At 53.5% G+C, this 15,663-nt stretch overlaps 6 protein-coding genes across 6 annotated transcripts; all 6 read left to right on the top strand.

Annotated features, from left to right (window-relative positions):
- Window positions 1-2: 2 nt before the first annotated feature.
- Window positions 3-263, top strand: JKF63_00386 (uncharacterized protein; the record flags this gene model as incomplete). The annotated part of the gene is made up of 1 exon (XM_067896437.1): window positions 3-263. The coding sequence occupies one exon, from the start codon at window positions 3-5 to the stop codon at window positions 261-263; it is 261 nt and encodes an 86-aa protein (XP_067752594.1).
- Window positions 264-983: 720 nt separating this feature from the next.
- On the top strand, window positions 984-1,628 carry JKF63_00387 (uncharacterized protein; the record flags this gene model as incomplete). Its single annotated transcript, XM_067896438.1, has 1 exon — window positions 984-1,628. The coding sequence occupies one exon, from the start codon at window positions 984-986 to the stop codon at window positions 1,626-1,628; it is 645 nt and encodes a 214-aa protein (XP_067752595.1).
- Window positions 1,629-2,688: 1,060 nt separating this feature from the next.
- On the top strand, window positions 2,689-3,000 carry JKF63_00388 (uncharacterized protein; the record flags this gene model as incomplete). Its single annotated transcript, XM_067896439.1, has 1 exon — window positions 2,689-3,000. The coding sequence occupies one exon, from the start codon at window positions 2,689-2,691 to the stop codon at window positions 2,998-3,000; it is 312 nt and encodes a 103-aa protein (XP_067752596.1).
- Window positions 3,001-4,892: 1,892 nt separating this feature from the next.
- On the top strand, window positions 4,893-5,846 carry JKF63_00389 (uncharacterized protein; the record flags this gene model as incomplete). Its single annotated transcript, XM_067896440.1, has 1 exon — window positions 4,893-5,846. One exon carries the CDS (start codon window positions 4,893-4,895, stop codon window positions 5,844-5,846), a length of 954 nt encoding a protein of 317 aa, XP_067752597.1.
- A 2,723-nt stretch (window positions 5,847-8,569) lies between these two features.
- Window positions 8,570-10,036, top strand: JKF63_00390 (uncharacterized protein; the record flags this gene model as incomplete). Its single annotated transcript, XM_067896441.1, has 1 exon — window positions 8,570-10,036. One exon carries the CDS (start codon window positions 8,570-8,572, stop codon window positions 10,034-10,036), a length of 1,467 nt encoding a protein of 488 aa, XP_067752598.1.
- A 1,082-nt stretch (window positions 10,037-11,118) lies between these two features.
- Window positions 11,119-12,252, top strand: JKF63_00391 (uncharacterized protein; the record flags this gene model as incomplete). Its single annotated transcript, XM_067896442.1, has 1 exon — window positions 11,119-12,252. One exon carries the CDS (start codon window positions 11,119-11,121, stop codon window positions 12,250-12,252), a length of 1,134 nt encoding a protein of 377 aa, XP_067752599.1.
- Window positions 12,253-15,663: the final 3,411 nt, after the last annotated feature.

Below are 15,663 nucleotides of genomic sequence, written 5' to 3' on the forward strand. Positions count from 1 at the left end.
AAATGGGCTTCTTCGATGCTGACCTCAGCTATCCCACCGTGCGCTCGGAGCGCATGAAGCACAAGCGCCGTCGCCTTGTGCAGGGCCCCAACTCCTACTTCATGGATGTGAGCTGCCCGCGCTGCCGTCAGGTGACCGTGGTGTACAGCCACGCCACCACGCCCGTGGAGTGCAAGGGCTGCTCCAAGAAGCTCTGCCGCCCCACTGGTGGTAAGGCGCTTCTCGTGGAGGGCTGCGGGTACCGCCGCAAGCCGGATCACTAAGGCAGTTTGGCACAAGTGGTGCGTGCATTGGTCACTGCGTTTGTGACGCCTCAAGGACCACATTTCTACCCATGTCACTAGTTTCGTGATTTTACTCGTTTATTTTTCCCAAAAAAAAAAAAATAATAAGCAACATTGAAGCAATAACACGTTCCTCTTTCGCTCCCTGATGGGCACGAGCGGGGTGTCAACTTGATGCTGTGCGCAATAGCTGCATCATTGATGTGGGAGGTAGGGACAGCACACAAGGACGGTCTTGTGAGGAATGAGGCAAGAGGTGGTATCGGGAGAGAGGCGGGGGGGGGTGATGATTGAGGAGACGTGCTCGCATGTTTCCACGCCAATTCCTCTCTTCGCCTTCTCCCCCCCTTTTCCCTGTTAACGTATGAAGGGAGGTTGGCGTGGAGCGGAAGGGGGTTTAGCGGGGGGGTTGGGGGTTGGCAGAGACTTCCTCCACTGTCGTGAGCACGCGCGCTCCGCCTCTTTTATCCCCTTCCCGCCTCTTCGTTGCTCTTTTATGGCACCCCCTAGCGGCGATGATGTTCAGCCGTATCTCTTGCCCTTCTTCCCACAACGCTCACTTTTCTTTTTCTCCCCCTCCTTCCCCCCGTTTGATGTGCCACCAAATTCATTCATTTCACACACGAAATCCCACTCACGAATGAAATAAAACAACCCACAACGACAGTAGGCTTTGCATACTTCCGTGAGAGCACCGCCATGTCCAAGATCCCCCCGCAGACTCTGTCGGAGGCCATCCAGGCTGTCCTGAAGGTGGAGAAGGAGCGCAAGTTCAAGGAGAGCGTTGACCTCCAGGTCAACCTCAAGAACTACGACCCCCAGAAGGACAAGCGTTTCTCTGGATCCCTGAAGCTGCCGAACGTGTGCCGCCCACGCATGACGGTGTGCCTGCTGTGCGACCTCGTCCACGAGGACATTGCCAAGAAGGATGGCGTGCCGACGATGAACCAGGAGGAGCTGAAGAAGCTGAACAAGAACAAGAAGCTGGTGAAGAAGATGTGCAACCAGTACGACGCCTTCCTGTGCTCTGAGTCGATCATCAAGACCGTGCCGCGTCTGGTGGGCCCCCACATGCACCGTATGGGCAAGTTCCCCACGGTGTGCTCACCCAGCGAGTCGATCACAGAGAAGGTCACGGAGCTGCGCTCGACCGTGAAGTTCCAGCTGAAGAAGGTGCTGTGCCTCGGAACCTGCATTGGCCACATGGAGATGAACGAGGAGCAGCTCCGCCAGAACGTCATGATGGCGATCAACTTCCTTGTGTCGCTGCTGAAGAAGAACTGGCAGAACCTGAAGTCGGCGTACATCAAGTCGACCATGGGCAAGCCGCAGCGCATCTACTAGGCACACTTCTGACGCTTCCCCCATCTCTTTCACTAGCATGCTCGTATGTTGTGTGATTTTGGGAGGACTGCTTCTGAGTGCTCTGTATATGTTGGCTTGTGTCATGGCGACTGGTGCCACCACCGTCGCTGTTTCTCACGCGTGCGCTTTTCGTCCTTCCGTCCTTCCTGCAGGTGCGCTAATCGGAAAAGCCTTGTGTTATGATTTTTGTCGTTTTTTGTGCTAATTTCATGTTTTCCCCAGTCGAAACAAACACCGAAGAATGCCAAGAATAAGAGGAGAGCCCAGCGGGCTCTGTGTGTGTGTGAGGGGGGGGGTCGGGGCACCAAGCATGTCCGGGCCGCCTCATTCATGGGGTGTTGTTTGGAAGCTCAGAGGACATACACGAGGGGTAACGGGGAAGGAGAAGTGGATGGCGCTTCTTTTTTTCCCCGTCTTTCCCCTTCTTTTTGTCGTCTCCTCAGCCTGCTTGTGTCCGTAGTCAAAGCAAGGGTTCTGTGTAGGGTCCCCCCTTTGTTCTCGGTCCGCCAGTGTTCCTTCCGATGTGCTCGATCCCGCTTTAACGACGGGGCAGCTCATCGCCCCCCAGATCTCTTCCTCTCAAAGAAACTTTCAATACGCCTGCCTCCGCACCTCCCAACACCTACAAGCGGTGTTTTTGGGTGTGTGAGCTCTCACGGCGTGTGTGTGGGTGTGTGCGCACCCCATTCGCTCATGAATTCGAGAGGCAAAGATGATTCTGGAAGAAATGCGTACTACGCGTATGCATCGGCATCCACTTTTAATGTTCTCTCCTCTTTCTCCTCACATTCCCTCCTTTTCCCTCCCCTGCGCACCATCTTCCTTTACTGCGCGCGCACACGCACACACCTTCCCTCCATGCCTTCCCTTGCACATGGGTTCCATTTCATATTCTACCACACAACCGCTGCTTGCTTTTTTCCCCTTCGCATTCCTTGATGGGTTGCGTGTCTCACAACCATCCCTCGCACTTCTCGTTTACCGAAGCAAGGAACCCCCCTACGACTGTCTTCGTAGCTTCGATCAACGCACACCTAAAATGCCGATCACGCAGGACCAGCTGAAGCGTCGCGCCGAGATGGTGCGTACCGGTGGCAAGGGCTCCATGCGCCGCACCACCAAGGCCCACCACAAGAGCACTGGTGATGACAAGAAGGTCCAGGTGACCCTCCGTCGCCTTGGCGTTACTCCCTTCAGCGACATCGACGAGGCTTTGTTCTACCGCCAGGATGGCAGTGCCATGTACTTCTGCAAGCCGAAGGTGCAGGCCTCCATGCAGACGCAGTGCTTTGTGGTGTCAGGTGACTACGATGTAAGGCCCGCCGAGGAGGTGGATGCCAGGAAAGAGTAAGTTGTCGAGGCTTTGTGCGCTCCGCTCGACTTCTCGGACATCTCTTTGAGCCTTCCTTATTCCCTTTTCAGCCGCCGCCGTTCACCCTTGCCTCTCCGTCGCTTCACCCTTCCTTGCTTTCGCGGGTCGAGGGACAGTTGCGAGAAGGCAGCGTGTACCCTCCTTTCCCTCCCCTCTGGGGGGACGGTGATGGATAGGGGGAAGGGCAAGTTCCACACACTGCTAGCCTAAGGGGTGTGGAAAGTTGAGGGAATACGGGAGAGGGTGTCCCTCAGAGAGGGCACGTGTGTCACTCCAGCTGCACTTGTTGGTTCTCTCGGTCACGCTGCGCTTTTTTTTTTTTTTCAAAAAAAAAGAAGAAAACATCATTTAGACCTGTAACGGTGTGGGCGCGTGCGTGCGTGCGTGCGTGTGTGTGTGTTTTTTGAGTCTTTTTTTCTTTTGCACTGTCTCCTTTTCTTTCATTTGTATCTCATTTATCTGAACAACAAAAATAAAATCACGCACTCGTGTGCGCGTGTGTAAACAGTGGGCGTGAGCTTGCAAGCTACAAGGGGATGTCGTCATGGTGTTGCATTAGCACCAAGAGGTCTACATCGAGGCGCTTCGTTTTTTTTTTTAGCGCCCCCCCTTCCCTTAGCCGTTGCTTCTCCTACACACACACACACACACACACACTCTCTCTTGACGAGCGAGCGCGTGAGTCGCCTGTGCGTCTTTCTCACGGCGCGTAGGGATCGCGCCGTTCCAAGGGAGGTTTGTGTGTGTGCGTGTGTGTCTCTGCAGCTCCCACCACACACGAGATGTGGCCTTTCTCCTCTCTCGTTTCTTTCCTGCTCTCGTCCCATGGGAGGCGGGTGGTGGCGTCGCTGAGCCTTGGTGTTGGTCTGCTCGCGTATTGAAGGGACGCACGCACGTATACATATATATGTATATGTGCCGGCACGAGGGAGAAACAGGGGAGAGAGAGAGGTGACACTGCGGCTTCTGTTCGCACAATGAGGATTTCTCTCATTCTCCCCCTTCCCCAAAGTACGTTACACGCGTGGAAATGCAGGTGATTTTCATCTTTCATGCCGCCACTTCTTCGGGTCCCCTCATCCGCATTTTGTTTCTATTTATAAACCCATGCGATGCCCGCGTTATTTGTACACACAACCCCGAACATCTATAAAATCATTCAGCCTTTTACACCCACACTGGCTACACTCTCAGAAGTGCTTCAGCTCTTCCCTCCCTCCCCCCCTTCCCTAGACCAGCGATACCGCATCTCTGCCCTTTTCGAGAGGTAGCGCTCTTGTCTTCATTTTCTCTTTTCCTTACCCCCCACCCTTTCGCTGTCTTTCCTCCCTCTGCTCATTAACACTTTTTTTTTCTGCAATTACAGATTTGAGTGTTTTTATTTGTTGTTTTATCGCTGATCAGCCTTCCAAAACGGAGCCTGTGGGCTGCGGACTGGGGGACGGGGAGAGAGAGAGAGAGGGGAGCGACGCGCCGTCTGAATCTCTCTCTATTTTCAGTCTCCATTTCTCTTTTTTTTTCGCCTTCGCATGTGTACTCACCCTCCCCCTTTCACCACGTGTACATTTTTCAGACTAACCGGCTTTTGGTTCCTTCTCCCCGTGCGACGTGCATCTTGTGTCCATCTTGAAGATATACGAATCAGCAGTCTTGCACACGCACCGACGCGCGTGTGTTTACGCTACTCATCACGTGGTTCAACGCGCACGTGAGCGAAGCAGTCGATCGTATTTTCAAGCGAGGGTTTCTCTCAGTTTTGATCAACTCCGTTGCTCGCTCGCTGTTCCTTGACGTATAACGCGTTGTAACGTCCGCCTTGTGCAGGCTCATCACCTCCCTCCCTCCCCTCGCTCCCTGTAGGAACAAAAGAAATGGATGAAATCAAGACGTACACGTACAAGTCGGGAGCCGTCTACGAGGGCACCTTCGACGGCAATATGCGCTCCGGTCGCGGTCACTGGGTTCACCCACAGGGAGAAACGTACGAGGGAGAGTACAAAGATAATAAGCAGGATGGCCTCGGCATCTACTTTTTCTCGGAGACAGGCAAGAGATACATCGGCCACTGGGCTGCTGGACAGATGAGCGGTGAGGGCCTCTACTACTTCAATCGCGACCGGACTGCGTACTACTTCGGTGGATACACCAAAGACAAGAAGGACGGTGATGGTCACTACATGTATGAGACCGGCGTCATGACGACGCAGAAGTGGGACATGGGTAGGTTAGTGGGGGAGGAGGAGACGCCACCATCTGAAATTGTGGATTGCATGGTGAAAATAAAGGAGCTCGAAGACACGGTGCGTGCGGTAGCACCCAAGGAGATGGGCGCCATGCCGCCACCCTCGGAGGTGCGCACCTTCCAGTTCCCGTCCGGCGCCACGTACACTGGCCAGTATTTTGGCACCAAGAAGCACGGCCGTGGCTACTGGCTGCATCCGGAAGGTGACAGCTACGAGGGTCAGTTCGACAGCAACCACCACAACGGCTGGGGCGTCTACGTCATAGGCCGCAGCGGCAAAAAGTTCGTTGGTCAGTGGCGTGACGGCAAGATGAACGGCATCGGCGTGTATTTCTTCAACCCACAAGAGACGGAGTACTACGTAGGGTTGTACCACCAAGACGTGAAAAACGGCCGTGGTATGTATCACTTCGCGGAGAGCAGTGTTAGCATGGTTCAGATGTGGGAGAATGGCGTGCTGCGACAGGAGAGGGAGGCCGACGATAGTACCCAGGAGAAGTACCATGCCGCTATTCACAAGATCATCGCCACAGTGAGGCCCCACGCTCCGAATTACCAGCCAGTGACGTTTGTCTCCTCATAGCCACTTGGATATGAAGGGTTCAGGAAAGGATACGAGATCGAGAATGAAGGATGAGAGCAAAAGAAAAGGGCACAGATGAAGGAAAATACATTTCGAGTTTGTAGTCTTTGTTGTTTTTGTTCCTCCACACGAAAAAAAAAACACCACGGCAGGCCAGAGTTGCCCCCCCCCCCTCCCCTCCCCTCCTTCAACAGTCTTTGAGGCTCTCTATTTCTGCCGCCCTCTCGGCTTGTATTCTCGTGGATCGCAGGTATTGAAAACGTGCATCTTGTCGCGGAAGCTGTCATCTGGCTTCGTTACGCCCCCCCCCCTCTTCCCCTCTGGCTCCCCTCCTTCCACCCCGCTTCTCTCTTGAAAGCATCACAGCCGGTTATAACAGAAACGCATAGCTTTTTTTTCCCTCCGTTTTATTTATTGGTTCTCTCGGTGGCTTTGCTCCTCTCTCGCTATTTTTGTCCTGTCTAGTTGGTGTTCCTCTTATCGTTCCAGCTTGTGTTGCATCCCGTGTACACTTCTGCGAGCGGTTTCGTATGTGTACGCCGGTGTTTCTTTGATTATTTTGTGCTTTTTTTTTCCATGTAAGGAGGATGTGTTGGTGAGTGTGTGGTGATGCGTGTAGGTCTGTGGTTAGACGGGAAGGGTGCGTACCTCTTGACTTGATCCGTATGCGTGAAGAGTGTAGAGGCGTCACGGTGGGGGGAGAGGGAGTATGTACGGGGGTTTGTGCCGTCATCTTCCCCCCTTTTTCGCGACACCCTCTCCATTCCCCTCCTATATATTTCCCCATCGGCTCGCTAGACGCGGCTCATGTCTTTCTTCTTGCTCCACAGCACATGGCTCTTCGAGTAACCAAAATAAAAGCGACTGCTCGTGTCTGGACATTTTTTTGTACCCCTTTCTTGCGTACGTATGTGCTCTGGGTTGCACACAAGCCAGGGCCGGTGTGCAGGGCACCCATTGTTGCGAAGAAGACAACAACAACAACAAAACAACAAACACAGTCGCGTGTACACAAGGCGGGGGTATTTCTATCGATGTTGGCGGCCGTTATTCATGTCATAGAATGTGACAAGAAAACGAATAAGCAACAGGAAAAAACAAGCAACGCGACAACAATATCAGCTTGACAGGCGAGGGATGCAACGCGGTAACTGTCATGCAAGTAGTCGAGGAGCTCAGCGGGTTTGCAGTGATGCATGAAATGGAGCCTGATTTGTGTCAAGTCTGTCGAGTTGGACGTGAAAAAAACGTACGCTGCGACTTTGGATGCAACCACGCTTGTTTTCAAGGCGCCGTTGCCGCTGCAGAGTTGCAGAGAGGGGAGAGAGGAGCATCCAGCGACGGCTGCCATCGATCAGACAACAGTTGCAATCACGGGGCGCACGAATGGCCGGCACGGTGTCGGAGGAGACAACTTCTTAGCAGCCTCATTGGGTATTAAAAAAAATTTCCCGCACCTGCCTTACTCCCCTCCTCTCTTTCCCCAGGTGCCCACGCGTGGGTTTGGGCTGGGCTGTGCCACGAAGAGTTGGGCCTCCTTCCGTCTTACTCTGGATGGGATCGTGGATTCACCAGCTTAATTTACCCTTTCCCCAGTCATTACACCGTCCTTTTCCTCTATTGTGTGAGGTATGGCCGAGTCCATTTTGCTCGGCAAAGCAGAGTTGCTCGCCTGGGCCGCCAGCACTACTGGCATATCACCCTGCGAGACGTACGGCGACTTGAAGGATGGCCTCATTTACCTTGCACTGACACAGAAGCTTTTCCCTGGTGATATTGACAGCAGCATTGTGCGCCTGCAGCGGCGGGGTGCTCGTGATGCTTTCAAGAATTGGTCTCTTCTAAATTCGTGCCTTCAGCGCCATGGGATTCCGACCCACTTGTGCAGCCGACAAGCCGTTGAGCGCGGCCACACACGGTACTGCTTCAACCTGCTGGTTCTCTTTTACTTCCTCGTGCGCTTAGCTTGTGGCCATCGGTTCAAGGTGGACTTTGCACAGCCGGTGGATTCCCAACTCGCTGTCTTTCTGCAGCCCCCTGAAAGCGTGTCTGCTGTGGGGTGCAGGGTGGATGTAGGTGCTAGCAGCGGAAGAGGCAACCTCAGTGTGCTTGCTCTAGATGACGACGAGACAGAGAGACGGAGAGATGCCTCGACCCAGCTTAGCGTTACGAGTTTGTTGTCTGCCCCCCCTGTCGCCACAGCGCTAGAGACGTCGAGGTGGGCGGCGCCGTCGGCACCGCCTCAGATTTCTGCTCCTTCATCAATTGGTGGCTCTTCTAATCACATTGCCTTTTCGTCTTGCCGAATGTCTGCACAGGGGGGGCACTCAACGCGGGCTTCTATGGATGCCGCTGATTCCCAAACCGCTGGCCAATGCAGGAATACGTGCTCGGGAGATTTTTGGCCCCCTCAATCCACGGCTTACAACTCAACTTCAGTGCATGCCGTGTCGCGGAGACCTGCTGCGTCTGGTGACGAGAGAGCGACGTCGCCGTTGCCGCCGGCTTCTTTTCTTTTAGGCGCTCCTTCATCCACCGTACATCTTGCGCATCTCTCCACACAGAATCAGCTCTTGAGAGAGGAGCTGCAGCACGTTAAGGCTGTTTGTCAGCTGCTTCTGACACAAAAGCGAGGGTCGGAGGCGGCGGCGGCGCTATCATCGGAGTTATCCACCCCTGACCACGCAGACGCTGCTGCATACGAATTGACGGTGACGGAGGCAATGATGGCCCAGCTCACCGGCGTGTCTGCGATGCTCAAGGATGCATTCCGTGCACAGATGCGAGCGCTGCTGCTGACGTTGTCCAGCTTACGTAGCGCGAATGCACGTCTTCAGCTAGACGCAGAATGGGTTCAGCACCATCGCGACACTGGTGGCGTGGGCGGCGATGTCACCTCGTATTCCAGCTCCTTGCACGCACCCTCTTCTCTCCGTCTCGAGCGCGAGTGTCTCAAGACGGCTTGTGCAGAGGCCCAGGGCGCGTATAAAGGCGAAAATTCGGCTGTGCAGCTCGCCTTGCGGCGTCTCTCGCATCTTATCGACGTAATCAGAAATGATGTTGCGTCTCTGCACCAGGACCGATACGGGTGGGAGCAGCGGTGCCAGCGAGCGGAAGCCGCGTCGCACCAGACCGGTGCAGCGTCACATGGAGCGCTGGCGGGCAGTAAGGCGCAGGTGCAGCAGACATCGGAGACCCACGCAATGTCCTCGGATGTCGACATGGCTCAGCTTTTTCGTATTTCCCAGGAGCGGTGTGCGCGGGTTGAGCAAGCCCTCCAGGAGAGCCAAAGACTCTGCAGCCAGGTAGAGAGGGTGCATGCCCTTGCATTTTCCACTCCTGCTGCTCACGAAATGCAGTGGGCAGGTTATGAGCTGGTCGAGTTGCTCGGCACCCACGTCAAGGCACCAGGGCCAAAGTCGGCCATGGAGGAGGTGCTGGCCGAGCAGGCGGAAACGATAGCGGGGCTGCGAGTGGATCTTCGGCAGCAACGCGAGGCGCGCAAGCAGGTGGAGGTGCGGTTGAGGGATAGTGAGCGGCAGCGACAGCTGCTAGAGCACGAGTGTGCTGCATTTCAAGACCAGATTCGCAGCACCGCCAAGAGGGTGGATGTACAGAAAAATGGTTCGAAAGCTTTCTCCTCTTCACCGACCGCAATTGCGATGACATCAAATCCAATACCGCCCGTGGTTGCCGCACGAAGTGCATCAAAACAGGCGATGACCGGTGATTCAGCGCCGGGGGTCGCCTCTCACCGTGTAGAAAGCATGCCATGCCACAGTGGGGCTCGTGTGCAGGACTCTGTACTTCACTCACCAGGTTCTTTGCGCTCCCCCATCACATCCGATGACAAGGCCTCTGAGGCTGAAGAATGTCATCGATTCGATCGCACGCACCGCCGTTACACCACTTTGCTCCATTGTCATGCGTCACCATCGCTTTCTCTGTCAAACTCGCTTTCCTCATCTCCCTCGAATGTCGTCATTGAAGAGATCGACGGTCCGAAGGCTTTAGCAGAGCAACAGAGCTTCCTGAGAAGGTGCCCAGCTGTATCAGTTGCATCGCTCATCAGAAACACGCGTTCATGGGCAGCGCCCTGCTCCACATCCTCTGGTTCATCGCTCTTACTGTCAGCGACGGAGCTTGAGCGACGGAAGCAAGAGATCTTGCACAAGTACGACGCGGCGTAGCTCACGTACGAGATGTGAGACAAATGTAAGAGAGGTGCAGCTTCTCTGCATTGCCGCGAACTCGAGTTCCTCCGAAGGGGGAAACTGCTTGATGTTGAATGCAAGGGCCTACGCGCACCAGTTCGCACCCGCTCAGACACGCACATCCAGGCAACCGCAGAAGTGGCGAAGCACCACGTTTTCTCCACAATGGGCACAGCCCGTGCACCATTTCCACTTCACCTCCTTCGCCTCAACACCGTGCATATCGGCTTACAGTTCAGCGCAAACGTGAAGAACAACAAAAAAGAGGACCAGCCATGCCGAAAAAAAAGAAAAAAGTTGAGTATCCACTTTGAGCTCTGTGGGTGGTGGTAGTGATGGTGGTGGTGGGGCTCCTGCTCACGTTCTGGAAAATCACTGTCAAGAATTATGTCAACAGCAATGACTGTGGAAGCATCCACAGAGAAGACACACAGGTGTGTTGGACCACTCCGTGCTCGACGCCGAGCGTTTGCTTTCCCCCCCTCTTCCCGATACTTCAGCAGGTATTGACATCTCTCAGTGGCAGATGTGTTCCATTCTTCATGTTCTTCGCCTCACATCTTTCTTTCCTCAGCATTCCTCTATCTCCTCTCTATATCTCCCCCTTGTCGCCCCCCCCTCCCTCTCTCCCTCCACATGCGTGCATGGCTGTGCTGGTGTATTGAAGCTGGCACGATCGCGTCTCAATCACTTCGGTATCATCTGCAGCTCTTTATGGGAATCGCTCTTCCGTTTGAAGATCCCCCCCTGTGTTCTTCACCACAACCCATTTTTTTGTTTATAACTTCCTCTTCACCAGTTTCCTCCCCCACCTTGTCTTCGCTCACCACCCACCACGACGGCGCCAAACTCCTCGTCCCTTTGTTTGAATTTTCTCGCTTTTCTTCCACAGCGCGTAACTCCCTTTCCCGTTTCAGGTTTCTCTTCTCGTCTTCGTCGTCCTCTATGAACCCCTTCCCCTGACTTCGCCCAACTTCCTCGCCTCGGTCACTCAACACCGCCAACAATTTTCTTGTTAAACTTCCCCTCCCCCCCCCTCCCGCTTCTTGCCCCGAACCATGAGCTCCTCGCTCAGGAAAACCGCGCTCCACAGCTTCCATGTTGCCCAGAAGGCGAAGATGGATGAGTTCGCTGGCTATCACATGCCTATCTCGTATAGTAAGTTGGGGGTGCTGAGGGAGCACTTCTATACTCGCCAGGTGGCGGGCATCTTCGACATTTCGCACGTGGGCCAGTATGAGGTCCGCGGCACAGATCGCGAGAGGTTCATGGAGTGCGTGACCCCTATTGACCTGCAGCGCACTAAGACTGGATACGGGGCGTTGACCATGCTGACCAACGCGCAAGGGGGCATCAAGGACGACTGCATCGTGACAAGGATGGCCGATCACCTGGTTCTTGTGCTGAACGCTGGGTGCAAGGAAAAGGATGTTGCGCATCTGGAGGAGGTGCTGCGTGAGGGGCCGATGAAGGGTGCTGATGTGCAGCTTGTGCCACTGGAGCGCTCACTTATAGCGCTGCAGGGTCCGAAGGCGGCCGTGATGCTCTCCGAGTTTATGGATGGCGTGCCGGACATGGACTTCATGACTTGTCGCCAGAAGGTGAACATCAAGGGAATGGAGGTGCAGGTGACCCGGTGCGGCTACACGGGCGAGGACGGGTTCGAGATGGCTGTGTCGGACAACGATGTCGTGGCGCTCGTAGAGCTCCTCATATCAAGGGGCGCAGAGATGGCTGGTCTGGGTGCTCGCGACAGCCTTCGTCTGGAGGCGGGCCTGAACCTGTACGGCCACGAGCTAAGTGAGGAGATCAACCCCGTAGCAGCTCGATTTATGTGGCCCATTTCGAGGCGCCGAATGGATGAGGGCGGTTTTGTTGGCTACGAGCCCATCAAGCACTTCCGGGACCATGGCAGCAAGGGTGCTGTACCGCGGCTGCGTGTGGGGCTCGTCTCTACTGGTCCGGTAGCCCGCGCGAACACTGTGATCGAGGTGGATGGGCAACCAGTGGGCCAGGTGACCAGTGGCTGTCCGTCTCCGTGCTTGAAGAAGAACATCGCTCTCGGCTACCTCGATCGAGGACTGGCCAAGGATGGCGTGCAAGTGGATCTGGTGGTGCGAGGCCGCCGTGTACCGGCCGGGGTGGTGACCTCGCGCTTCCTCCCTGGCCGCTACTACCGTAAGCCCCGGTAGACGAGAAGTAAAACGTCAACTGTGGCCGTCACAACCATCGTTTGGTAATTGGGGTTATCTGAGGAGCATGGGGGGTCACATGTGGACGAGAGGGAGAATTACGCAAGGACACAGTGTCGTGCACAGCGTGATGTTGAAGATGCACAGATGCGTGCCGGGCACAGTGGCAGTTGTCGATCGTGTAAATTGAGTGTGTATTTGAATAGGCCTGCTGAGTGTGCATCAACGGGCCCCTAAACTTCCCCCCCTTCCCAATCGCCTTGTGCAGCCCCCTTCCGATTCCTTTTCCCCTTTCCAACTCGAATTGACTAACCTCCCTTTGTCCCTCAGCACCACCACCGCCCGCCTGCGTTTTCACTTTTATGCTGTCACGCTGCTCATCCTGCGCACCCTATTTCTGCTGTGCGCGTTGAAGCATCTCTCTTTTTTTTTGTTTTGAGTGTTCTGTTTCTTCGCCCTATCACTCCATCGACTTTTTTTTTTTCGGATCTTGTTTGCAAAGAGAAGCCGAAGGGCATGGTCCCATGGAGGCGCTGTGAGGCACGCACAAATCCTACCAGCAACGCTGATGATTAAGCGCCGTGTTACAAGTGAACAACAGCATGCAAAAAAGAAAGGGGGGCGGGGGTATGGCAAGGTGCAGCTTCTCGTTCCTTTCTAATGCACTCGATTTTCCCTCGCTTTTTGATGTGTAGTTTTTCAAAACATGCGCGCAGGCGCTCTCTTTCTTCACTTCCTGGGTATACATATAGACACACATATAGACATATATATATGTTTTGTTCACCTGCTTGGTATCTTCCCCTTTCATTGTTTCCCTTACAGTGAAACCTCATCAAGGGGGGGGGGTCTGGGGGGAGGAGGGGCAGTAATGCTGTGTGCACTACCTCTTCCATTTTTCTTTGCTTTAAATTTTTTTTTTGTTCCATCTCGGTTCGTTTCTCGCGCTTGTTCAGGTGTGCAGTTTTTCGACTATATTCGGTGTTCTTTTATGCGGCACGGCACTTTTTCTTTGAAAAAGAACGCTCCTGCGTGCTGCCACTGTATTTTATATATACTTCTCGTTTCGCGCTCTTTTAGGGTCAAATGCAGACACAGAGTTGCATACACGTGAATACAAAATGAAAGTCAAGGGGCAACGTTGAGAAGCGTGTCCAACGTACTTCGCTATCGCTTTCTCTTTTCCGTCTGCATCATCTCCGTTATTTGTGCCCTTGCCTTGGCTTTTGCTGTGACGTTCTCGAAGCGCGTTGAAGACGACACTAGAGAGAGGATGGAGACACGAGGGTGGTGGACCAGAAAAGTGGGAAAGAGACGGTGGCGCGGGCTCTGAGATCATTCAAGACCACAAGTATGCGCACAGCCCGTTGCCTCTCTTTCATTTTTCATGTTCTTCTCCCCCCCCCCCCGCTCCCCCGGTGTTCAACATCTCAGCTATACAGACTTTTGTTGGCAACACTGTCTGGGTGCAGATTGAAAAGGGTTCTGAAGAACAACTGTGTGCTCGATAGTCGCAGGGTTTCTCTTGCCATGGCACACCGGGCGTGCTTCACTGGACGTCTCTTTACTCCAATCGGCTGTTTCGTGTATTTCCCCATTTCCTTTGCTCTTTGGTACCTGACGCAGGTGAGCGCTCTAAAGGATGTCCTCTTTGTTTGTGTTCTTTCTTCTCCTCTGCCTTCCCTTTCGCCCCTCTCCCCCCCAAATTTGCCTTGCCACGCTGTTAGTATTCTTCAATGGTTACGCCTCCCTCTTTTCTCTCTTTTTCCCCCTTCGAATAATTCTGTTGTACTCCCCCCTTCTCTCCGCCTCCCTGTTCTCCATCTATTTGAGTCCCCCTTTTTTTCTTTTCTTGTTATACCACATCTCCTTTGATGATGATTATTTTACACTATCTTTTTTGTTGAATCCAGAAAATGAGGAATCAAAGGTCGCTATGGGGCTAACACCGCACCCATATATGTATAGATGTATATACATGCACACATATATACCTAAACACACACACACACACACGGGGAACATCCTTGTTGGATAGATGTTCATTTGTCTCGCGTACATTTCTATCGTTGTGCGCGGGTGTGATAGCTGATCGGTCTTACAAGTGCACCTGTTTAGTCCCTGTCGCGGCCCCCCCCCCCCCATCTGCGCTTGGTCTCCCCCCAGTGCCTGTAAAGGCGTGGTGAGTGAATGTGTCGTTCCTTCATTGCTTTAAAAATCTTTTATCCCCCTCTCTTTTACAACAAAGAAGTTATATTTTTAGTGGTTTTCTCTATTTTTGTTGTACTTTTTGTGTCTATTCTCTTGGCGTTTCCTTGGGTGCTTTGTTTTTTCTTGTTGCCGTCTGGACATCCACGACCTTTTCGCCTTCGTCACGTTCCTTTATTGTTCGCCTGACTCCACCTATTCCACCCCTACTCCATCATCTCTCGCTTCCTCTTGGAGTACATATGTTGATGTGTATATATTTTCCGCGCGCGTGTGTTTTTGTGTGGAAACCATCGTTCCACAAATACGCACATATATGCATAACGAAAAGATGCGCATGTGCTCCGTCTCTATCGTTCTTCACCCCCCCTGTTTGATGTTGTTGCTCTGATGGTTGTCTCCCTCCCTACATTCTATCATTTGCACTCGAAAGATTTCATTTGCGCTTCTTTTTTTTCTGTTGTTGTTTTGGTGTCTTTTTTTTCCTTTGCTCAAAACACTTCGTGGATGCCCTGGTGCCGCGCATTGTCTCCCTCCCCTCTGTTCCTGTCTAAAGTAGACGTGACAGCATGTTTCAAGAAGGAAAGGGTGAGTGTGAGGGAGAAGGGAGATGCGGAGGTGACCGGGCTGAAGTCCATTTTTCTCCCCTCATTGTTTTTCTCTTTTTTGTGTGTCTTCCCCCCCCCCCCTTCACGACCCGGCATTCTCTAATCCAACAACCACAAGAAGTAGGCAACACAGAAATCAGGTGAATCAGGCCATTTGCGCTTTAGCGCCGAAACAGTGGAGATGGGCACAGAGGGACAGACAGACGGACACACACACTCGCCCCCCCTCCTTGCACTGTTTTCTTTTTTTTCTTGGTGTGGTGGCCAAGGCGCGGGTAAGCCACAGATGGTGCGCCGTGGAACCACTGCAACAGCACGTCAGGAGAGGGATCCATCGAGAAAACCTAGAACGAATTCTAAGGCTTCTCCCCTTTCCCTCATGTTTCTGTTTTTCTAATCTTACTTCACGTGCACCCCAACCACTCATTCCCGTTGTTCGCCTCTTTTTGTATGTCTTGCGAGGTAAAAACAAGCAAACACGTTCACACATTGCTTCCAGCACTTGGGCCTCCACTCATTTTGCTTTTCTGCTCTCGCTGGGGTACACCAAACGACCTACTTCTCATTTTTTTCTCCTATTCACGCTCAGCAGCGG

This window comes from Porcisia hertigi, chromosome 36 (genome assembly GCF_017918235.1).
Source record: "Porcisia hertigi strain C119 chromosome 36, whole genome shotgun sequence".
NCBI classification, from domain to species: domain Eukaryota; phylum Euglenozoa; class Kinetoplastea; order Trypanosomatida; family Trypanosomatidae; genus Porcisia; species Porcisia hertigi.